Genomic DNA, 25,152 nt, shown 5'->3' on the forward strand with positions numbered 1-25,152 from the left:
AAAAATGGGCAAAGTAACTGAATAAATTTTTCTAAAAAAAATGCATACACATGGCTACTAAAAACTTGAAAACATGTTCAACATCTTTAGTCATCAAGGATATGCAAATCAAAACCCCAGGGAGATACCAACTCATACCTCTAGGATGGCTAGAATCAAACATAACAGACAATAACAAATGTTGGCTAGGATTTGGAAAAATAGGAACCTACATATATTGATGGTGGGACTGGATAATGGTGCACTTGCTTTGGAGTACAGTCTGGCAGTTGCTCAGAAGGATACAGAGTTACCATGTGATCCAGCAATTTTAGTCCTAGGTATATTCTCAAGAGAAATGAAAATGTATGTCCCCAAAAAGCTGTTACTCAAATATTTACAGCAGCATGATTCATAAGAGCCAAGAACTAGAAACAAATCAATTGTTCCTCATCTCATAAATGGATAAATAAATGTGGTGTATCCATACAGTAGAATATTATTTGGTAATAAAAAGAAATGGAGGTCTGATGCTTCCTACAACATACATCAACCTTGAAAACATTATGCCAAGTGATTCAAGCCAGTACAGAAGACTAAGTATCTATGATTCATTTTATATGAAACTTCTTTTCCTGTGAAATTTCCAATGTGGCCTAATTTATAAAGACTAAAAGTAGATTAGTGGTTGACTAAATTAAGGGGTGGAAGGAGAAATTGGGGATGATGGCCTTTGGGTGTGGGCTTTCATGTTGTCATAATGAAAATGTTGTAAAATTGGTTGTGTTGATGGTTTCACAACACTGACTACACTAAATATATTGAATTATATAATTTAAAACAATGAATTGAATGGTATGTGAATTATATTTTTATAAAGTTGTTACCATAAAAAAAGAAAAAGACTTTTCAACAGGTAAAAACTGAGAGCATTCATTGCTAGCAGATCTTCTCTACAAGAAATGTTAAAGGAAATTCTTGAGAGAAAAGGAATAGGACATAGTCAGAAATTTGTATCTAAACAAAAAATTAAGAGAGTTGGAAATGAAAAAAATGCAAGAAAAACAAAACTATTTTTCTTATTTTTAGTTTCTCTAAAAGATGGTATTATTTACAGGAAAATTGTAACACTGTTATTCTGTGTTTTTAACATGTGGAAAACAAATGTAGAGCAGCACAAGGAATGGGAGATACCAGCCTGAGCAAGAGCAAGACCCTATCTCTACTAAAAATAGAAAGAAATTAGCTGGACAACTAAAAATATACATAGAAAAATTAGCTGGGCATGGTGGTGCATGCCTGTAGTCCCAGCTACTCAGGAGGCTGAGGCAGTAGGATCGCTTAAGCCCAGGAGTTTGAGGTTGCTGTGAGCTAGCACTCTAGCCCGGGCAACAAAGCAAGACTCTGTCAAAAAAAAAAAAAAAAAGGAATGAGAGATAGACATTAGAAATATACTGTTAAAGTGTCTTCCAAGACTACTGAAGTACTATGATATTATTTGAAAGTAGATTCAGATTATTTTAAAATGTATATTCTAAATTCTAGGAACACCAGTAAAAAATTAATAAAGAGGTATAAATAAGAAAATAGGGAAGACAAAGAACACATACTCTACATTTAAAAGCAACATTGAAATGCATCAAAAAGTAACAATAATGTAAATAATAATGTGTTAAGATGCAAGAAGATATGGGGAATAAATGTCAGAGACTATTATGAAACTTTAAAATATATATGTGCATATATTAATACATGTATACAATGGAGTAATCAATTTAGAGCTTCGATTAATTCTACCACATTTTAAAATGGTATGTATAAAAGAACTATTCTTCAGCAAATTAGTAACAGTAGTTCTATGGATCTGACAACAATTTAGACTTAGAAATGTCAGTAATTTTCAAAGAAATTGGAAAAACACCAACAAAAATATTTTATAAATGATTGGCCTATAACTAAAACTAATCAAGGTTAATAACAAAGCACATCCAGAAAATGTGAAAAAGTTCAGTCCCCCCAAATTTTTTATATTATTATTATTATTTTTTTTTTTTTTTTGAGACAGAGTCTCACTTTGTTGCCCGGGCTAGAGTGAGTGCCGTGGCATCAGCCTAGCTCACAGCAACCTCATACTCCTGGGCTTAAGCAATCCTACTGCCTCAGCCTCCCGAGTAGCTGGGACTACAGGCATGCGCCACCATGCCCGGCTAATTTTTTCTATATATATTTTTTTAGTTGTTTGGATAATTTCTTTCTATTTTTAGTAGAGACGGAGGTCTCACTCTTGTTCAGGCTGGTCTTGAACTCCTGACCTCGAGCGATCCACCCGCCTCGGCCTCCCAGAATGCTAGGATTACAGGCGTGAGCCACCGCGCCCGGCCGTTATATTATTAAAGGGAACATTTGTATATAACTATTGAAATTACTAGATATCATAGTAAGATACTGTATCCACAGGCAATAAACAGTAAGACATTAGAACAAGAATTAACTCTTATCCTATTAAATGTGAAGGTTTTATTGAATAAATATGCTGATAAATCATTCCCCTTTTGATGTAGTCAAATGGAGAATCTCATAACTACCCTCTATTTTCTTGATAGACCTTTAGATTAACCTAAGTTCTTCATTTCCACTGCAAAACATGCTGCCTTGAGGCCGTTTTACTCATGAACATTCTGATATAGTAAATACTCTAGAAATGAATTGTATCTACATCAAATCAGCTATCTTGGTTCCTGTCATAAATTTGTTTAATCAAGTTGCTGCCTCAGCATCCATTTTTAGGCCCGACATGAATTTTTTAAAACCCAGTCTTACCCTGTCACCTTTGGCCTAGTTAAAACTTCCCCTCCCCATGTGATTCTTTGCAATATATCCTGATTCTTCAACATCTTACACACAAACCAACACACTCACAGCTGCTGACTATGATGAAACTTAATGGTCAATGCCAGAATCATGTAAATTAGTTCTTCCTTTGCTCTCAAGTTTTCTTTAACCAATATACAATGCCCTGAAGAAAAATCTAAGGGATGACACCAATGGACCTTAACAAAGGCATTGTCCCACAGGTTCTCTCTGTCTCTCTCTCTTTCAATCCCCACCTGCTGGTTGAGCTCCCTTGCTGACTTCTGGACTTCCTGAAGGCCTCTTATCATCCTCCGCTAATTTCTCAGAGATTATAAGTAATAAATGTCTTCTGTTTCGTGCATTTTGGTTTCACTCCCTCATTATGTCTCACTTGATTTGCATGCACACCTGAACTTAACTTTCTCTTTGGTCAGGGCTAAGAGAGTGGCTATCTTGTAGGAATAAACTAGACCTAGGTCAGACAAGAGCCATGTGGGCATCTGCCAGCATAAACAGGATTTCTTTGTGAGGGACACACCTGGTCACAGGTTAGACACTTAGGCATTAGGCCATCCATCAGGACAGAGAAGTATCTCAGGAAGGCACACTGTAAACATTCCCAGGGAAAAACTGGGAAGGAATAAGAATATAAATAAGTAGAAGCATAAAAATAATAAGAATTAAAACATAAATCAATACTTTTAAAAAGTATATTTTCAATTGCTTATAATCTTTTAAAACATTACAATTTTTGCATATTGTTTATATTTTAAAACATTTAAGATGCTTTTAAATATCTGATAAAGATTTTTGATTTTTTAATATATGCCTAAAAGTACTTGATTGATTTGCATGTGATGATTAGTGCTTGGCAATATTTAATTTGCTAAATCCATAAGACTCTATGTGAACAGAATGTAGGGGTTCAGAATATAACCACCCAACAGAAAGTTTTGTGATAATGGAAACACTGTATACAGTAGTCCCTCCCCTTATTTGTGGAGGTGGGGGGATATGTTCCAAAATCCCCAGTGGATGCCTATAACCACAGATAGTATCAAAATCTATGTATACTGTGTTTTTTCCTACACCTACATACCTATGATAAAGTTTAATTTATAAGTTAGGCACAGTAAGAGATAACTTGTAATGAAATAGAACAATTATAACAATATACTATAATAAAAGTTATGTAGGCTGGGCGCGGTGGCTCATGCCTGTAATCCTAACAGTCTAGGAGGCAGAGGCGGGCAGATCGTTTGAGCTCAGGAGTTTGAGAAGAGCCTGAGTAAGAGTGAGACCCTGTCTCTACTAAAAATAGAAAGAAATTACATGGACAGCTAAAACTATATACAGAAAAATTAGCCAGGCATGGTGGCGCATGCCTGTAGTCCCAGCTACTCGGGAGGCTGAGGCAGGAGGATTGCTTGAGCCCAGGAGTTTGAGGTTGCTGTGAGTTAGGTTGATGCCACGGCACTCTAGCCCAGGCAACAGAGTGACACTCTGTCTCAAAAAAAAAAAAAAAAAAAAAAAAGTTATGTAAATGTGGTCTCTCTCTTTCTCTGTCTCACAATATCTTATTGTACTATACTCACCCTTCTTCTCATTGACCACTGATAAATGAAACTGTGGATAACAGGGAGGACTACTGTATCTGTAAAGTCCAGTCAGTACACATGGCTCTTGAACAGTTGATTGTGACTAGTACCACTGATGAATTCAATTTTACACTTTTTTTTTTTTATTTAAGACAGAGTCTTGCTCTGTTATCCAGGCTAGAGTGCAGGGACATTATCATAGTTCAGTGAAGCCTCAAATTCCTGGGATCTCATTTTTAAATTTTATTAAATTTAAATTAACTTAAAATAGCCACATGCAGCTGGTGGCTAGTGTATATGACAGTATATCAATAGATTTAGAGGAATGTTACTTGCTTAATGTTTAATTAAATGCTAATTATTTGACAAATTATAACTTTTAGCAGAAGCCAATAAACAAAGTAAAACTGGTAGTGGATATTACTCACCCTGCATTAGAACCCTTCTTCACACATTAAAGAATCTATCACTTCATTAAGGCTGCTGGTAAGTATCCAAACATATCTAAGCAGCTAAGAGCATTTCATATTGTTGCAGAAGACGCCTGAGGTCCCAGCATAGTATTGCCAAGAACATATGATACTTCATTTTCACTGAGGGGTTGATGTAGAGATGCTTTTAGGTGGAACACAGTGGCACTACCAAGACGTGCAGTGCTCAAAGGAATTGTGCTTCGGGCACATTCTCAGTTCCGTTAATCTGCTGGGTCCAAACAAAGTAGAAATTCAAATAGCTCAGTATCAGATAAATTTGGAAAAGTGGTTAACAATCTAATATTAAAACCATAAAGAGGAAAACAAAATAAATAAAAAACAGGAGCATATGGGTTTAAAGCCAAATTTTACCTAACTTTTAATGAACAATAATGTCAATAACAAAAAATTAAGAATGTTATTAATATATCCTTAATTTTGCATATTATATATGAATGTCAATATCAATTTTGAATATCTGCACAAAAATCCTGAACAAAATATTCAACAAGAAAAATTGAGCAGCTTATCTAAACAATAATATACCATAGCTGAACATATTATATTCCATAAATGGCTTAAAACAAGAAATCAGTATAAATTATAACATTAACATATCAAAGGACAATATATAGCAAAGCAAAAGGTGTGATGGCATTTAAAAAGGATAAGAAGTTAGCTTTAATTATAGAATATACTTGCATACGACAAAGCAAATATTAGTTTAATGGTAAAATGTTGCCCTAATTTCCATTAAATTGGGTAAAAGACTGAGATGCTGGCTATTACCCCCATATTCAACATAATCATATTTATTTTAATAAAAGTAAAGAAATAATTCTTTCGAAAGAAAATTTCATTTCTAATCACAGATGATATGACCAAATACTTGGAAATCCCACAGTCTATTAAAAATATAAATAGATTACCAGTTTATGGTTAGATTGAACATGGCAACATCCAAATATAATAGGATGGTATACGGGGGTTGGGGAGGACTTTCAGTATAAGAGAAATCATGAAGGTACTTTAAAAAGTAACTTTATATATGAAACAACAAAAGAATCAAGATCCAGGGTATGTGTGTGTACTCTATAACTCAGTAAGTTGAGAAAATGAGCAAAAGAAACATAGGAAAGTTACAGTAAATAACATGATTGGTCAATAAATATGTATAAAAGATACTTAATGGGTTAATTAAAAAAATATATTTTTTAAGTGGACAAGTGGAGTTACATATATAGGATACTTTTATTTCCAGTTGACCAGATTATAAATTACAACAGAAGAGAGGAGTAAATATCCAAGTATACATAAGCTATGACTGTGCAATTATAGGGAGTGCTGTTTTTGGACTTCATCTGAAATTCAAAATAGTCAGAGTTTAAAAAATTGTCAATACCTAAATACTAATCAATATGAGAGTTCAAAAACATTAGGAATATTCACACAGCTTCATCTGGAAGGTTTTTCATTTTGTAGAAAAGTAATAGTACTATATATATATATATATATATATATATATATATATATATAGGCAGCTAATTGCATATCATCATGTGAGCTTACTGCTATCCACCAGGGTTTAATTACATGATGTCGAGCTGAAATTCTGGCATGAGGGTCACTCCTTTAGGTTTTGGCAACATTTCAGCATATAGATTCATGTCCCAAATGTTAGTAGGTAATAGGAATGGAAGTTCCAAAGTCATACTTAAACACATTGGGTTATAGAAAAGCAAACTTTCTATCCCACGGTGCATTCCAGTTTTTTGAAATGCTAATCATATGCTTTTTGGTTGTTCCAAGAGCAAGAGAGTGTTCAAATGGCTTGTCTAAGAACAGAAACCCTTTTTCAAGTATCAAGTATAGTGGTAATCTGACCTATAGAGAAACCATTTTGCATTGTGTTACATTTAATTATCAAAACTTACAATTGCATAGGGGAAATGATGTTAATATTTACCAGTAAATTATTCTCTGTGTGGAGAAAAGGGATATGGATGAGCAGATCATAATGAATGATAACATTAACACTATAGACTTTTGGCTGACAATGCGTAATGTGTGATGTTCCTTAGTTCAGAAAAGTAATAATTCTTTTATTGGGCTGCAAGTGAATTTAGGTAACCATCATCTGTAATTCTATTTCCTAAATGATTTTAAAAAGGTAGTTTTTAGAATTGATGGTATCATGTACATATAATTTATCCCATTTGCAAAACTATGTGGAAAACTTAGAAAAATTGAAAGAATAAACATAGTTAGATCAATGCTTCTTTCCCTTAATTTGTCCAGAATATATTGAACCAGAAGAGTTCTGAATTGACTCTTCCAGAAAAATGACTTTCTATTGTATAAGGTTTTTTTTTTTTTTTTTTTTTTTTTTTTTTTGAGACAGAATCTTGCTCTGTTGCCCAGGCTACAGTGCCGTGGCATCAACCTAGCTCACAGCAACCTCAAACTTCTGGGCTCAAGCAATCCTCCTGCCTCAGCCTCCCAAGTAGCTGGGACTACAGGTATGCGCCACCATGCCCGACAAATTTTTTCTATATATATTTTTAGTTGTCCAGCTAATTTCTTTCTATTTTTAGTAGAGATGGGATCTCGCTCTTGCTCAGGCTCTTCTCAAACTCCTGAGTTCAAACAATCCGCCTGCCTCGGCCACCCAGAGTGCTAGGATTACAGGTGTGAGCCACCACGCCTGGCCTTCTATTGTATAATTATTTTAAAAGAATCTTAGAGCTTGCTGATAATAGAAATTTACCACTTACCTTAATGAATGAAATGCATCTTGTTTTCAATTGTATTTTAAAAATTCATATTTCCTATAATATCTATGGTCATGTTTGACAAACTACATTTTTTTACCAATATAATTCCTTCTAAATATATTAGAGATTTCTAAATATTTTAGATTAAACATGTGTTAACTTTTAATTTAAAAAATTTAATAAAAAAACTAAACTCAATATTTTTTTCTTAATATTGGTATAGAGTTTGTTTTCCTTTCTTCTAGCCTCATAAACTAACATTGCTTCTAACCACAGATTTATTAATTGTCTAGCCATTAACAGGCATTTTGTATGTGTCATGGACAGAGAGATGAACAATATAACAAATTTTTGTTTCAATCCTGGTTTCCTGCATGCATTAAAGGTATTATATTTTCAAATGAATGTATCAGTGTAGCATCCATCAAGTTACTAATTACAAAATAGATCATTTCAATGGAGAATTGAAAGTTGCCACTTTAAGCAAGTTTTACAGGATAGTACTAATAATCATGTAAAAACCTGACATGTGCTTTCAGAAGTATGCAGCATCATTCATGAAACGGTGTTGCCCAAAATTTAAACCTAATTAATTCTCTAGACCTAACTTCCAATTTATAGGAAAAAGGAGGGACAGAGCAACAAGTTAAATCATACCATGAAGAACAAATCAAGAATGTGGGGACATTCTTTAGATACTTAAAAAGAAAACATCAGGGCCGGGCGCGGTGGCTCACGCCTGTAATCCTAACACTCTGGGAGGCCGAGGCAGGTGGATTGCTCGAGGTCAGGAGTTCAAGACCAGCCTCAGCAAGAGCGAGACCCCGTCTCTACTAAAAATAGAAAGAAATTATCTGGCCAACCAAAAAATATATATATAGAAAAAATTAGCCGGGTATGGTGGCACATGCCTGTAGTCCCAGCTACTGGGGAGGCTGAGGCAGTAGGATCGTTTAAGCCCAGGAGTTTGAGGTTGCTGTGAGCTGGGCTGATGCCATGGCACTCACTCTGGCCCGGGCAACACAGCGAGACTCTGTCTCAAAAAAAAAAAAAAAAAAAAGAAAACATCAAATCCATGAAAATGTAGGGGCATTGCCCTAGATAGTAAGTTTTAAGAATCCCAAATGCAATTAGTTAACCTAGAGTGGATCCTGATTAGAAAATAAATAGGTATAAACTGAGTGCTGTGGCATGTGCCTGTAATCCCAGCTACTTGGGAGGCTGAGGCAGGAGGATCGCTTGAGCTCAAGAGTTCAAGACCAGCCTTGCAGCATAGTGAGACTCTGTCTCTTTTTTTTTTTTTTTTTTGTGACAGAGTCTCACTTTGTTGCCCGGGCTAGAGTGAGTGCCATGGCATCAGCCTAGCTCACAGCAACCTCAAACTCCTGGGCTTAAGCGATCCTACTGCCTCAGCCTCCTGAGTAGCTGGGACTACAGGCATGCACCACCATACCCGGCTAATCTTTTCTATATATATTTTTAGTTGTCCAGATAATTTTTATTTCTATTTTTAGTAGAGACAGGGTCTTGCTCAGGCTGGTCTCAAACTCCTGACCTCGAGTGATCTACCCGCCTCGGCCTCCCAGAGTGCTAGGATTACAGGCATGAGCCACCGCGCCCGGCCGAGACTCTGTCTCTTAAAAGAAAAGAAATAGCTATTAAAAAAAATATTTGGGTGCATATCTGAGGACATTATAAAAATTAAGTTTTCCCAGTATGATTATAATATCACAATTATCCAGGAATTTGCAAATATTTAAGGGTGGAGTGCCATGGTATCTACAATTAACTCTCAGATAATACAGAAATAACTCATTAGATAAGCATATATGAAGAGGGGAAATGAGAAAAAGCAAATAACATGAATGTAAACATATATGGTGGGTTACTATACAATTCTTTCAATTTTTCTGTATGTTAAATAACATGTATTACCAATTTAGATATATTCTTTCCTAAAATAAACTTAGGAAAAATCTCCAAGAGGACAATTTACTTTTGCTATCTCATTATTAATTCCTAATTTATCTTAAATTGTGAACAGAGAATATGAATTGTTGGCTATTATCAAAATCTTTATATACACTAAATCATATACTTTATTTCCAAAATTATGTAAAATGTAATAATGGATGAGTGGCTTTAAGAAGCTATTCTAGGCCGGGCACGGTGGCTCACGCCTGTGATCCTAGCACTCTGGGAGGCCGAGGCGGGCGGATCGTTGGAGCTCAGGAGTTCGAGACCAGCCTGAGCAAGAGCGAGACCCCGTCTCTACTAAAAAATAGAAAGAAATTATATGGACAGCTAAAAATATATACAGAAAAAATTAGCCGGGCATGGTGGTGCATGCCTGTAGTCCCAGCTACTCAGGAGGCTGAGGCAGTAGGATCGCTTAAGCCCAGGAGTTTGAGGTTGCTGTGAGCTAGGCTGACGCCACGGCACTCACTCTAGCCCGGGCAACAGAGTGAGACTCTGTCTCAAAAAAAAAAAAAAAAAAAAAAAGAAGCTATTCTAAATTAATTATACCACTACAATCTTTCACAAAAACTAACTATCAGCAACACAAATAATGATAACTATAACAGCTTATATTTACTGAGCATAAAGCTACATGCCAGATGATTTTTTCAGGATTTTACATGTACTAATTTAATTAATTCCCATAACAGGACTATCATGTAGGGGTTTTTTTTTCTTTGTTTTTTAGAGATAGGGTCTTGCTATGTTTCCCAGGCTTGAGTGCAGTGGCTATTCACAGGTGCAATCATAGTGCACTGCAGCCTTGAACTCCTGGCTTCACATGATCCTCCTGCCTCAGCCTGCCAAGTAGGTGGGACTACAGTTGGGCACCTTTGTGCCTGGCTTTCATGTAGGTTCTTGATTACATCTTACAAAGGATGCCCATAGATGATAAATGTCTTGGCCAATGACACACAGGGTGTAAGCTGGCAGAATGGCAGCAATGAGAGGTAAGGCATATGCTATGCCAAAAGCAGTATGGCATATGTGACATTAACAAGTTCGAGTATGTCTGTAAATGTTTTGACATTCCTTTTTTCAAAAGGTGAAGATGATCATCTCCTACTGAATGTGGGCTAGACTTAGTGACTCACTGCTAATAAGTAAAATGTGGTGGAAATAACTTCCAAAGTGAGATTATAAAAAGGATCACAAGTATCCTCAAGCAGCATACGGAGAGGTCCCACTGGAGAGGAAACAACTTGCCAGTATAAACTTACCAGCCACTTAACTAAGCCATCTTTGAATGCACATGCTCCAGCTCCAGCTAAGCCTTCAGGTAACTGCAATCTCTTGAGACACCTGAAGACACAACTGCCCAGGTTAGCTGCTCCCAAATTCCTGACTCACAGAAACTGTGAGAAAAATACACATTTATTGGCATTTTAAGTCACTAATTTTTTGTGTACTTTGGAATGCAGCATGAGGTAACTAACAAAGTTTGTATCTAGACAAAGGATGCTGTTGAAACACAAAGCTAAAAATGTCAGAGGGTCATGGGACCACAAAATGGGTGGAAACTGAAAGGGCCTTGAAAATACTTTTAGCAGAAACCTGGAGGTTTTTAAGTAGGCTACTAGTGAGGGCTTAAAGAAAATGGAAATATATTACTGCAGACTGGGGGAAAAGGGGTTCTTGTTATGTAGTAGCAGAAAGTGTAGCAACATTGGTACATGTGATAACGTGAAAGGTAGAAAATAATACCTAATGAACTGGACAATTGAGCTAAGGAGACTTCCAAGCAGAATGTTCAAGGTGTCTCCTAACTTCTTGCTGATTAAAGTACAAGAAGGGAAATAAGCTAGAGAAAGACTGTTAAACAGAAGTGAACCAGCACTTGGTTTTAGAAATTCCCAGCCTCTCTAGAAGGCAAATGATATTAAACTTCAGAAATGGTCTCTGGACAAATATCAAATCCAGGGCACCGTTAGAAAAACAGTCTATAGGTAAGCGGAGGGTATGTGTTCATCTTGGTTCTCTGAAAAGCAAAAAACAAGACAGGATAAGATGCATAAAAGCGATTGGGGCAACTAACTATAAAGGAAAAAGAAGAGAGTCAGAGAAGGTAGTGAAAGCCTTCAGGTAAGGCTGATAAATCTAAAGGAGAGGGAATGAAGGGAGATTGTGTAGGAAAACTATTAAAATGCAGTGTAGTGTGAAGATAATTTATGCTTGCCTGACGGGAATTTGACTCTAAGTTGCCCACTTGGAGAGTCTAGGTCTCATAAGAATTGACCTGCATTAATACTTCTACTGTGCTCAGAAAATTGACTGAGGGGAGCCTGTGGGAAGCATGGCCTCAATATTAACATGATGATTATTTCAGAGAGGAAGCAGGTAGGGACTTCAGTTAATTATGCTCATCACAGCAAGTGATCTGTTCTCTATAGAACAGACAGAGTTTCACTATTATGAACTCTTTGTTAAGACCTCAGAAAGATCTAATGTGACACTTAAGAGAATCACCATTCAATGAAATTTCTATAAAAGGGGCTGTCAGCAGCCTCTTGCAGAAGCCCGAGGTAGAGAAGAGATGATTCCGAGTGAGAGTAAAAGACCAAGTGAGTGTGAGCACCAGGAGGAAGCTACCCTGAATGTTCTACTCACTAGAAGCAAGTGACTAGGTTCAAAGGAAGGGGAATTAGCTCTCAACTTTGAAGAGTGGAGTGTCAAAGAATTTGTGGACATATTTTAAAACCACCACCATTGGCACTCTGAGTGCGAATTGTTCATATTCCTACAACATGGAAAATATGCTCAAGAAGCCCAAAAAGTCTCATCTGTATAACATCAACTATTCTCAGTCCAGAATTTCCTCATCTAAATCAAGTCCCTTGTGGATGAGGACAGCATTCTCCTGGCACACTCATTCTCTAAGCCAGCAGCCAGTGTGGGTGAGCCGCCAGAGGAAACAGATCCTTCAGCCCCAGTCAAGCCTTCAGAAGACTGCAATCTCATGGAAAGCCCAATCCAGAAGCACTCAGTAAAAAATTCCATTCTGTGGATGTTGTGAGCATGAAGAAATTGAGTTTTCCATGTTTTTCTTAATTTGCCACTGAATAGTCAGATATTCCATTAAAACAGAACTGACACTGAATGCTTTCTAGTGTGGCAAGAACTGCATTGTGAATTCTTTCATTTGCTGAAGACATGAGACTAATACTCAATCATTGTCTGATGTCGAAAAAGTTTGGGCCATATTCCTTATGTTCTTAGACTTTTACACCAGTATGAATTTCTTGATGTGCTTTAAGGGCTGAACCATATCTGAAGGTTTTCCCACACTGGTTACACACATAGGGTTTCTCACCAGTATGAATTCTTTCATGTTGAACAAGGTTTGAAGCACGACTAAAGGCCTTCCCACATTCCTTACATTCATAAGGTTTTCCACCAGTATGAATTTTCTGATGCTGTGTAAGGTATCCATACATTTTAAAGGCCTTTCCACATTCTTTACATTCATAGGGTTTTTTATCAGCATGAATACTCTGATGTGCATTAAGATGTGAACTACGTCTAAAGGTCTTCCCACATTCCTTACATTCAAAAGGCTTCATGTCAGTATGAATACTCTGATGTAGAGTAAGATTTCTATAGAAAGTAAAGGTTTTTCTACATACCTTACATTCATAGGGTTTCACACCAGTATGAATTTTCTGATGTTGATTAAGGTATCCATGCAAGCTAAAGGTCTTTCCACATTCCTTACATTCATAGGGTTTCTCACCAGTATGCGTTTTCTGATGTTGAACAAGGTTTGAGCCAGTACTATAGGCCTTCCCACATTCCTGACATTCAAAAAGTTTTTTACCAGTATGAATACTCTGATGTCGAGTAAGATTTCTATACAAAGTAAAGGTTTTTTTACACTCCTTACATTCAAAGCGTTTCATACTAGTATGAATTTTTTGATGTTGATTAAGGTATCCATATAAGCTAAAGGTCTTTCCACATTCCTTACACTTATAGGGTTTCTCACCAGTATGAGTTTTCTGATGTTGGAAAAGTTTTGAGCCAGTAGTATATGCCTTCCCACATTGCCTACATTCAAAAAGTTTCTCACCAGTATGAATATTCTGATGTCGAGTAAGATTTCTATACAAAGTAAAGGTTTTTTTACACTCCTTACATTCATATGGTTTCCCGCCTTTATGAATTCTCTGATGTAGAAGGAGGTATGAGGCAGTGGTATAGCCCTTCCCACATTCTTTACATTCATATGGTTTTTTGCCAGTGTGAACACTCTGATGTACAATAAGTTGATGACCTCTTCTAAAAGCCTTTCCACATTTCTCACATACATAAGGTTTCTCATCAGTATGAATTTGCCCATGTTCAACAAGATTTGAGCGCCTACTGAAAGCTTTCCCACACTCCTCACATTTGTAGGGTTTTTCACCAGTGTGAATTCTCTGATGAATTCTAAGGTGCCCACCTTGACTAAAGGCCTTCCCACATTCCTGACATTCATAAGGCTTCCCACCAGTGTGAATTCTCTCATGTTGAACAATGTGTGAGGCATAAATAAAGGCTTTCCCACATTCCCTACATTCATAGGTTTTCTCACCAGTGTGAAATCTCTGATGTACTGTAAGTTGATAACCACTTTTAAAGTTCTTCCCACATTCTGTACATTCATACGGTTTCTCACCAATATGAAATCTTTGATGTAGAGTAAGCTGATAGCCACTACGAAAGTTCTTCCCACACTCTTTGCATTCATAGGGTCTCTCAATAACATGAAGCCTGTGATGTTGAATAAGTTGATAGCCACTACTAAATTTCTTCTGACATTTCTTACATTCATAGAGTTTCTCTCTGTTATATATGCTCTGATGTCGTATAGAAGATATAGGTGTTTCAGGCATTTCTACGTAGCTGATTATCTCACACTGTAAATCCAAATCTGAAACAAAAGAAGAAAATAAAAAAATGTATTTCTGGGCTGGGCGTGGTGGCTCATGCCTGTAATCCTAGCACTCTGGGAGGCCAAGGCGGGTGGATCGTTTGAACTCAGGAGTTCGAGACCAGCCTGAGCAAGAGTGAGACCCCATCTCTACTAAAAAATAGAAAGAAATTATCTGGACAGCTAAAAATATATGTAGAAAAAAATTAGCTGGGCATGGTGGCGCATGCCTGTAGTCCCAGCTACTAGGGAGGTTGAGGCAGGATTGCTTAAGCCCAGGAGTTTGAGGTTGCTGTGAGCTAGGCTGATGCCATGGCACTCTAGCCCAGGCAACAGAGTGAGACTCTGTCTCAAAAAAAAAAAAAAATGTATTTCTGTATCAGAGAACATGAAACTTCCATAAAAGAAATAAGAAATGATACTCATAATAAGTAAATGGCTTACAGAGTTCTAAAATATGGTTATGAAATCTGAGCTGGGTGTAGTGGTTAACACCCGTAATCCTAGCAGTTTGGGAGGCTGAGGAGGGAGGATTGCTTAAGGCCAGGAGTTTGAGACCAGCCTGAGCAACATAGCAAGACCCTGCCTCTATAAAAAATAGAAAAATTAGCTGGATGTGGTAGCACACACCTGTAGTCCCAGATACTTGGGAAGCTGAGGTGGGAGGATCACTTGAGGCCAGGAGTTCGAGACCTGCCTGGCGAACATAGTGGGACCCTGTCTCTTAAAAAAAAAAAAAAAATTAGCTGGGTGTGGTAGCATGCATGTCTGTAGTACCAGTTACTCAAGAGGCTGAGCCAGGAGGATCACTTGGGCCCAGGAGTTTGGGGTTACAGTGAGCTATGATCTTGCCACTACACTCTAGCCTGGGTGACAGAAGGAGACCCTGTCACAGAAAAAAAAAAAAATGGAAGTAGAAAAAAATGAAGGTACTTATTACTATTAAAATCAGAATATTGGTTACATTTAGCAGGAGGGAGAAGATTGTGATTGGGTGGAAACATGTGAAGGGCTTCAGAATTGACTAAAAAAGCTTATTTCCTTGTTTAGAAATATTGCTTTGACAGGTATAAAAGAATCTTGTGTGTTATTACAACTTTTTTGTAACTCTGAAATTATATTAAAGAGTTTTAAAAAAAAGTTTTGGGAATTGAGTCTACTTTTCCCTCACCACAAAACCCTGTTGTAGAGGTCCCTAAAAAAACCAATAAATAAACAAACAAACAAATAAATAAACTTTTTAAAAAAATTTTAACTCCTGACCTGGGTGTAGTGACATGGTTGTTTTACTTATATAACTCATTAAGCCACACTTTTGTTTTAGGTTGCTCTCTGTATTGGTCCAATATTTTTTAAAACGGCTTAAAATTAAAAAACAAATTACACCATTGATTCTAATCATTTTTATTTCCTAATGGTTCAAACTCAATAATGCCTCATACGATCTGCCTCCTCACAACCGTGTGACCTCATTTCTTGTCACTCTCCTCTTAGGATCCCTATTCTGGTCTACTTTGGTGCTCCTCAAACTCACATAGCTCTCCCCATTCTCTTCTCTTTACTCTCCACGCTCCTCCCCTCCACTACCCCAGCTGTCTTCTTAGCCCTCCAAGCTCTTAATCAGCTTGGAATATAAACACATTGATAAACACACGGCCTATGACCTTACATCCTGTCTCCTCTCAAATATTAACCACCCCAAAGAAGTCTCCCCAACCATCTTATCTAAAATGGCCCGACCTCTGCTTACTTTTTATCATGGCTCATTCCACTGCCTAATATTATTTGGTTACCTGTTTATTTTTATGTCTACTTTCTCTAGTACAATGTAAATTCCATGAAGACAGGGACCTTATAAGTCTTGTTCACTATCACTATATTGATAAATGTGTGTTTGTGTATGCAAAAGGACAGGTGGAAAAACAGCTGAATCCAAAATATAGGTAAAAAGAAAAAAGAGCATCCTCGGCTGGGTGCAGTGGCTCACGCCTGTAATCCTAGCACTCTGGGAGGCCGAGGCAGGTGGATTGTTTGAGCTCAGGAGTTCCAGACCAGCCTGAGCAAGAGTGAGACCCCGTCTCTACTAAAAATAGAAAGAAATTATATGGACAGCTAAAAATATATATAGAAAAGATTAGCTGGGCATGGTGGCGCGTGCCTGTAGTCCAGCTACTCAGGAGGCTGAGGCAGAAGGATCGCTTAAGCCCAGGAGTCTGAGGTTGCTGTGAGCTAGGCTGATGCCATGGCACTCTAGCCCGGGCAACAGAGTGAGACTCTCTCAAAAAAAAAAAAAAAAAAAAAAGAGCATCCTCATCACTGAAAAATGAGTTTGAAATATAAGAAAAATGAGGTGATTGGTAAATGGGGTAAAGTTCAAGTTTCTTCCCTAGCTCATATTGAGATCTTTATTTCCTCCCCAGGTCATAGGCCTAAGCTCCACAAGTATGGGTGCCTTGGAGGGGGGCTTTAGGAACAACACCACACAGAAGTGTCACCTCTCCCTTACCTCACAGACTGTTACCAGCCCTGATTGCTTCCCCAGCCTTCCTTACCTGTGTACTGTGTTTCTTCCCTCAAAATCTTCCAGGGCTCTTTGCCTTGCTCCAATAAGTCAACCACATCTGGTTTAGAAATGGAATGGCCTGCTTATAAGAAAAGAAATGCCACATGGTATAAAAATAAAAACCAAAGTTACAGAAACCTTTGGGCTTTGGTTAAATTTGCAATGAACTAAGGATTTCAAATAAAAGAGGAGTAAGATGATTTAAGAAGTAAGGCAGGTATGGTGCAACGTTATTTTAACTTAAACTTATACTGGCTCTGTCTCTTAAGAGAAAGTTTAAAAATGTTTGTGAAAGTCTCTGGAGCCAGAAAGCTGGTGTACAAATTCTTCCTCTTAAACCTACCAACCTCGTGACTGTGGCCATGTCACTTCAACTCACTATTCCATAGTGTTGGCAAATAAACTGGGCATAATAATATTACCATCATACAGTTGTTTGATGATTAAATCATCTTACATATTTTCTTTTCCCAGAAGAGTGCCAGGGACACAATTGTACCAATTATAATTATTTTATTTACATAAAAGGAAAACACAAAGCATCTCGATTGATTTACAAAATCTTCATTCAATATTAAATGCAAAGTTCAGAAATTATAACTTGCAACCATAAATCACACAAATTAGATAGAGGAAATTAAATTTAGACCCTACAGTTTTAAAAGGATACGGTTCATCTAATCCACTGCTATATAAGTCATAGAGATTCTTCTCATACTCAGAGCAAATCACAAATCTGCATCTACCTTTTGTCCTTGCAGGTGGATCAGATGATGACACAGCATATCTATAGAAATTTTGGGAATAAACACAACGGGAAACTAGGCTTCCTGAACGATGATTATTCACTAAATAAATATACATCATTTTAATGCAGCCCCTTGGGTATTAAGGAAGGAAGCAACTTTAAGAAGATCCAGAGGGAGATGTGAATATCACTAAAGGATAAAGAAAATGATGGTACTTAATGGCAGAGCCATTGTCAAACTGGCAGAGCCCAAACCTTCCTTTAGGAATGGGAAGGAAAAATTCAGCCTATATTTTGAAATACAGCCTTGAAATTCACTGTGTTAAAAGGTAATACATCACACATCACATTTTAAATTACTTGAGGCAAATAAACTTACCCAGTGAGACTAGGTTCCTGTAGTTCTCCAACATCACATCCCTGTACAAATCCCTCTGATTAGGGTCCAGGTATTCCCACTCCTGCTGAGAGAAGTCTATGGCCACATCCCTGAATGTCACTAATTCCTGAAACTGTAAACCCATGTATTATGAAATTTAAAATATATTTTAAAGACTGAAAGACAGAAGATCAGAAGAGCACATTAGAGAAAGGGAGCAATATAGTACAAGTGACTAGTGACCAGGAGGCAGAATAAAGCAGAATGTCTCTATATTCCTAAAGAATCCTACTGCTGCAGACAAATCTTTCTACATGTTGGCGGTTACTGCAATAATTCAGATGCGTTGAGGAACAAAATTCAAGTTTCTGTAATCAATAAAGTATTAAAGACATAACCACATAATCTGTTAGTTGCATGGTTTAAATTCCCAATAAATGTGAGTTACTAAACTATTTTCCCTTTAACGGTTTAAAAAAAGTTTAATACAAAAATCTCCATATTTAAAAAAAGGTTTGTGAAAACTTTAGCTATTTCCACAAGCCTCAAGCTCATCATTATGTCAGAGCATATCATAAGCATTTTTGTTTTGACAAATAATTTTGTATTGGCTATATAACAATTTATTTCATTTTGGATATCTTAGACTTAATTTACCCTTTACTTTCATATATTTGGTGGATGAAATTTCAAAGGTCTTTTCCAATTCTGGAAATCAACACATTTATTCCTTAGGATAACATTCTCATTCATCACCATCTTCCATCACTCACTCGATACTATTTTTGTTCCTGGGTGTATACTGATATAGGATGACTCATAATCAAAAAGATGTCACCCAAGTTCAACAGAACACATTCAACCATAAAATAGATATTTGTCTCTCAAGGTCCATGATATATTCCCAATCATTCTAAAATTCTCTAAGAACATGAGATCTAATCACATACTAAGACTGAGACCAACTGATAACCAAATCCCACGTTATTTGCCTAGAAAACTCCGGTCTATGGAGAATGTAAAAGTCTACCTGTGGTATGGTACTCAAATAGGACTAATACCTCTAATTCACCAAACTAGAGATCTCTTAGGGAAGCTCAACTATTTCCCAGATGGGACTTCACTCCTTCATGACTTTATCATAGCCTTTGGTTGAAGAATCAGCACATAAGAGTACTGAGTAAATTGGACAATAAATATACAAATACTCAGGGAGGAAATGGAGTTATTTGCTATCACTATATATTGCAGAAGAATAGGAGAAACTGGGGAGCACATAACTCAATGAGGCCTTCTTAAACAGGAAGGTTTAGGTTAATAAAAAAATCTGCATAATCTAAAATCATAACATTGCAAGGAAATAGAAATAATCAACTTACACAGGTCATGGTTTCAGAAGTGTAAGACCTGATCGGTCCTCCTCAGGACTCCACTACAATTCAAACTCCAAAGAATCCAGAGCTGAGAGAAGAAAAAAAGTTTTAGTTGTCCCAATATGACTTAATTTAATAAAATCTTTCTGCTCCTCCATTTCCCCTTCTAAAATTAGTCCCCCACAACTGTACATATAATTTAGGGAAAAATAGAAGATAGATCTAAGCTCTCCTTCAAACCCCAGAAAACCCAGCTACACAAAGGTAGTTGCAGAATTAGTCACTTTTGCATTGAAGCCAGACCCAGACATTATAGCATGAGGTTTCCTGGACAAGCCCCCATTTTGGGGAGGCTGATCTAGACCTGAGATTAGGCTGCTCAGTCTTCCCACGAGTAGATCCACCTGCCTTCACTCCTACTTTCCAAGGCTGAAAGAGGCCTCATCATCCAAACTAGAACCTCTTTTATAGCATCAGTTGAAACTGGTCAATATATGGGAGATAATATTAATACAACACTGAAGAAATTGCTTAGTCCTGGTTCTGTGTTGAGTCCAGTCAAATTGGCTAAATACAGAACATACGTGTAATAGATTCAAAGCAGCCATTAAATGCTAAGTAGGAAAACGTATTTAAGGACATTATGCTAAATGTACTATTGTATTTGCTTTGGGGTGCCATGAATCACACCCATATAAGATGGTGAACTTGGCTGGGTGCAGTGGCTCACGCCTGTAATTCCAGTACTCTGGGAGGCTGCGGTGGGTGGATCACTTGAGCTCAGGAGTTCGAGGCCAGTCTGAGCAAGAGTGAGACCCCATCTCTATTAAAAATAGAAAAAATTAGCCAGGCGTAGTGATGCACGCCTGTAGTCCCAGCTACTTGGGAGGCTGAGGTAGGAAGATTGTTTGAGCCTAGGAGTTCGAGGCTGCAATGCGCTACGATGATGCTACTGCACTCTACCCAGGTGACAGAGTGAGACTCTGTCTTAAAAAAAAAAAAAAATACCTCATGAACACTTCTCTGGTTGCTAAGTTAGAAGATATTAATTAATGTAGGATGATTCAGAATTATATCAAAGTCATTTGATGTCAGCACATCCTAGTCAGCAATAATATAGCCATAGTATTTATCAGTCAGGGCTTCCTGACAAAGAATCATGATCCCTACATTTGAAAGTCCTACATCATATTGTTATTCAATTCTAAAAGCTTCAGAAAGCATTAGATCTCAACCCACACTAAGATTGGGACCATTTATCATAAGGCTTTACCACACGTACCTGGAAAACTCATGTCTGTAGAAAACTTCAAAGTCCTTCCCTATTTGGCCAAATGGGATCCTCATCTCTAATTCATCCACCCACAATCTGACCTGGAAGCTCAATTCTTTATGGGACTCAACACTCTCATCGTTCCATCACTGCTCTTACTATGTAATTAGGCATATAAGAGGTAATGTCAATAAATACATAAATCCTGGTTAGAGTAGAGGAGGCCACAGAGACAGGACACTGGATTATTTGAGACCATTGTTCACTGGTATAGGAGGAACTCAGAAGCAGATACTTGAATGGGGTTCTTCAGGTTAAGAAGCTTCAGAACAATTAATGAAAACATTTACATCACAAATTTCAATGAGAAGGAAACATCAACTTACACATGCCATGGTTTTATATCTGCAAAAACTGATGAGACCTCTTTGAGGTTCCTCTACAGGAGAAGAACAAAGAGCATCCAGAGCTGTGAAAGGAAAAACATACCACAAGAAAGGCATGCTTCAGTGTTACCATGTAACAAAATAAACTTTTTGCTCCTCCATTCTATTTTAAATAATACTTCCTACCACAAGCACACAATTTGAAAAGATTAGAAGGATTTTTAGATAAATCCAAACTCTTCTCCAATCCCCAGGATACCCAGACACTTCGGCAGGCAGTGCCGTTCTTCACTTTGGGAAAGCTGCTCTGTAGTGAGATTGGGCTGCTCAGACCTGTCCTGAACAGATCCTCTTCCCTTCATTCATACCTTCCAGGGTTGAAAAGGAGCCACATCATTGAAACCCAGTCTTACTTTATGGCCTTGGGATCAGTTGCGGTTGAAAAGGGTATGGAGGATAGAAGGACACAGAATTGGTCAGGAGGTGTTTGGCACTCAAATTCTAAAACAACTGCTTAACTACATTATAAAATATCCATGTAATGAATGTTAAGTAAGGAAAAATATTAGGGACATGGAAAATATTCTAGAAATATGGTCAGTAGAAAAATCAGGTTAGAAAACCATTAAGTACGATATGATACTATTTGTAAAATATATGTATATCTCAATATTGAAAGACTGACAGACCATTAGTTCTACAGTAGGGGTTGTCTAGGTATAAAAAAAAAATGAAAAAATTTAAAAATAAAAAAAACAAAAGACTGACAGTTCATCAGACTGCAGTAGATATGAAAAGTCTAGAAAGTTATACACTCATAGATTAACAGTGCTTATCTTTTTGTTTTCATCTAGGGTTTTTTGTTTGTTGAGTCAATGGTCATACCTTAACTTAAGAGATACAAGCATATGAATAATTGTTACATGTTCAGTGGAAGCTGTTCTCCAAAAAGTGAAAATTTCTTTTGTTTTTTTTTTTTTGTTTCTTAAAGAGAGGGTCTTGTATTATTGCTCAGGCTAAAGTGCAGTGGCATGATCACAGAGCTCACTGTAACTTCCAACTCCTAGGATCAGGCAATCCTCCCTCCTCAGCCTCCCAAATAGCCAGGACTACAGGCACACATCACCACTTTGGCTAATTTTTGTTTTAGTTTTTGTAGAGATGGGGGTCTTGCTATGTTGCCCAGGCTGGTCTCAAACTCCTGGCCTCAAACAATTCTCCCACCTTAGCCTCCCAAAATGCTGGGATTACAAATGTGAGTCCACCATGCCTGGCCAGAAAGCATGTTTTTTAAAACAGTCTATAGACCGGGCACAGTGACTCAAGCCTGTAATCCTACCACTCTGGGAGGCCAAAGTGGGAGATTCCCTTGAGTTCCCATCTCTACTAAGTACAGAAAAACTTAGCTGGGCATGGTGGCACATGCCTGTAGTCCCAGCTACTTGGGAGGCTGAGACAGGAGGATCTGTTGAGCCCAGGAGTTTGAGGTTACAGTGAGCTATGATAATGCCACTGCGCTCTAGAAAGGGCGACAGAGCGAGACTCTGTCTCAAAAATAAATAAACTAAATAAATAAATAAAAATAAAACAGTCTCTACTTGGTTTTATAGAAATAACACTAAGTTTGGACTGTTTTACTAAACGGTTTTTGTTTCCTTCAGTTCCTTCTCTACAATATCTATGTATCCTCATACATGTTGGATTACTGTCTAAAAAGATAGGTAAAGTTCCTGAGTATAGTCTAGTTTGTATTGTGTGAGTCTCAATAGGAGGACACGATTAACGGGGCGGGTAGGGGGGTGGAGGGGAATATTTCTGTTAGAAACTTACAAACTGAATTGTACACTTTACAAAGGTGAATTTTATGGTAAATTATATCTCAGTATAAAAAGGTAAGGTATAAATTTAAAACATAAATTCCCTACCATCACAGTGCTTTCGTATTAAGTCCGCATAATTTGATCATAATTTGACAATGATAGCTATAGTCAGAATGACATAGCTGCCATATAAAATCCAAATCACATTACCTGAATCTTCATAGTGGTCTTTAACACATTTATTTCTATTCAGGGATTGCCTTACTTACTAGAAGCAACATAAAAGTAGCAACTACATCACTTTAATCTTTTTATCACTCCTAAATACTAAGATTGCATGGCCTGGCATATCACAGGCAGTTAGCAAAAGTCTGATTGTTTTACCTCAGATTCTCTTCAAGGAATTTATCTTAAGATATTATCTATAGAAATATAAAAAATGCCTTTGCAGATTGAATCAAAGAATGTATGAAAAGTAGAAGAGTATTTGGTACAAAATAAGTGTGCAAGAAACATAGCCACACCACATCTTCAATAAAAAACTAAAATGGTATTTTGGATGCAATCCTTGCAAAATGTCTCACAAAAACAACTTTATTAAGTGGGATTGATATTTAATTTTTAATTTTTTTAGTATTACTGATTATAAGTATGAATATTGCTTAACATTACATACATGTAATCCTTCCATGTCTAACTCTGTATAAACATAATTTTATTAGCTGCATAACAGTCAACCACGTGGGTTATTCATTTACTTAATCATTTCCATAATCCTGCACGCTAATTTTGCACATAATCATAAAGAGGAAAACTGTTATCTCTGATTTTAAACCAAAGACTCTAAATCTTCTGGGGCTTTGTTTAGAATAAGAGAACACACAGAAAGATTTGAATGATATGCCAAATGAATATGAAAATGTTAATGAGATTCACCTCAACGACATCCAACATTCACTGGAAAGAAAGCAGATTATGATTAGGACATTCAGACACATTTCAGACGAGGGAGAGCATGCCCTAAAACCAATAATTTTATGAAAGAAAAAAACCGACTAGCCTAAACTTTGATGTTTAGATGTGAACCAATTCTTTCCTCTTTATCAGGGTCCTTCTTTTGGGGAATGGCAGGACTGTGGGGAAGTAGGGAGTCATGAGTTGTAGAGCTTTTCTTGTAGCACAGAATGACTCATTACACCATACCCTCCACATCTGCCCTGCTCATCTGGGTATGCGTTCCCAGCAGGTTCCTGGTGTCAGAACTCAGGGAAAGTGGAGGTTCTGAGACAAGTGGCTGACCCTCACAGCTCACAAAGAAAGAACCTCCCAGGCGTTCCCAATCTCACAGCAAGTCAGTACCTTCTTGCTGGAAAACTTTATTTAAGGTTCATTATCTGACTTCCCTCTTGCAGACATTTTCTTTGTGTCAGCCGCAAGTAGCTGTAAGGAGAGAAGGTGGAGGAAGCACCAAGGACCCTACAGCCAAGAGTCACAGTGACACTGACAGCCACAGCAATTGACGAACACATACAGGGCATTCACTTCATGTTCCCGGCACGCGAGCACAGAAACTTAACCCGTCACAGCCTCACAACCGCACCCACGATCAAGGAGGCACATCACAGCCCTCTAACACGCACAGTTTCTCTCTCTCTCTCACACACACACTAGCACACGTTCCCCATCTGACGGATGAAACATTCTCTCACATACACACACAAACACCCTCCTGTTCGTGCACCCACAGGCCTGAGATTCCAGTGACAACTGGCCCGTCCATGCTACGGGTTTCCAAGCTTTAAGGGCTTCCTCCACCACCCCGGCCGGTTCAGGTCGAGCTCCAATTTGACCCTCATCGCCCAGGGCCCTGCCCGCGAGGACCCTGCACCTATTATATCCCGAGATAAGCTCAAACTCACCTCGCAGAGCACTAGAACCGCGCGAAATCGCAAGGGAAGCCATAGAGTGAATATGCCCGTTGTCTTCTGGGAAATGTAGTTCAAGT

The 25,152-nt window shown here is 37.6% G+C and overlaps 1 protein-coding gene across 2 annotated transcripts; it reads right to left on the bottom strand.

The window, feature by feature from the left end:
- Positions 1–12,740: 12,740 nt before the first annotated feature.
- On the bottom strand, positions 12,741–25,122 carry ZNF573 (zinc finger protein 573). 2 transcript variants are annotated; one of them, XM_045532142.1, is made up of 6 exons: positions 25,067–25,122; positions 21,328–21,410; positions 19,675–19,756; positions 18,296–18,428; positions 17,158–17,247; positions 12,741–14,605 (listed from the first exon to the last, which is right to left on the bottom strand). In XM_045532142.1, exons 3-6 carry the CDS (start codon positions 19,681–19,683, stop codon positions 12,909–12,911), a joined length of 1,929 nt encoding a protein of 642 aa, XP_045388098.1. In that variant the 5' UTR covers positions 19,684–19,756; positions 21,328–21,410; positions 25,067–25,122; the 3' UTR covers positions 12,741–12,908. The 2 variants fall into 2 exon arrangements, with proteins under 2 accessions (XP_045388098.1, XP_045388097.1); XM_045532141.1 differs by having other exon boundaries at positions 17,158–17,250.
- Positions 25,123–25,152: the final 30 nt, after the last annotated feature.

Source organism: Lemur catta, chromosome 19 (genome assembly GCF_020740605.2).
Source record: "Lemur catta isolate mLemCat1 chromosome 19, mLemCat1.pri, whole genome shotgun sequence".
Lineage (NCBI taxonomy): Eukaryota > Metazoa > Chordata > Mammalia > Primates > Lemuridae > Lemur > Lemur catta.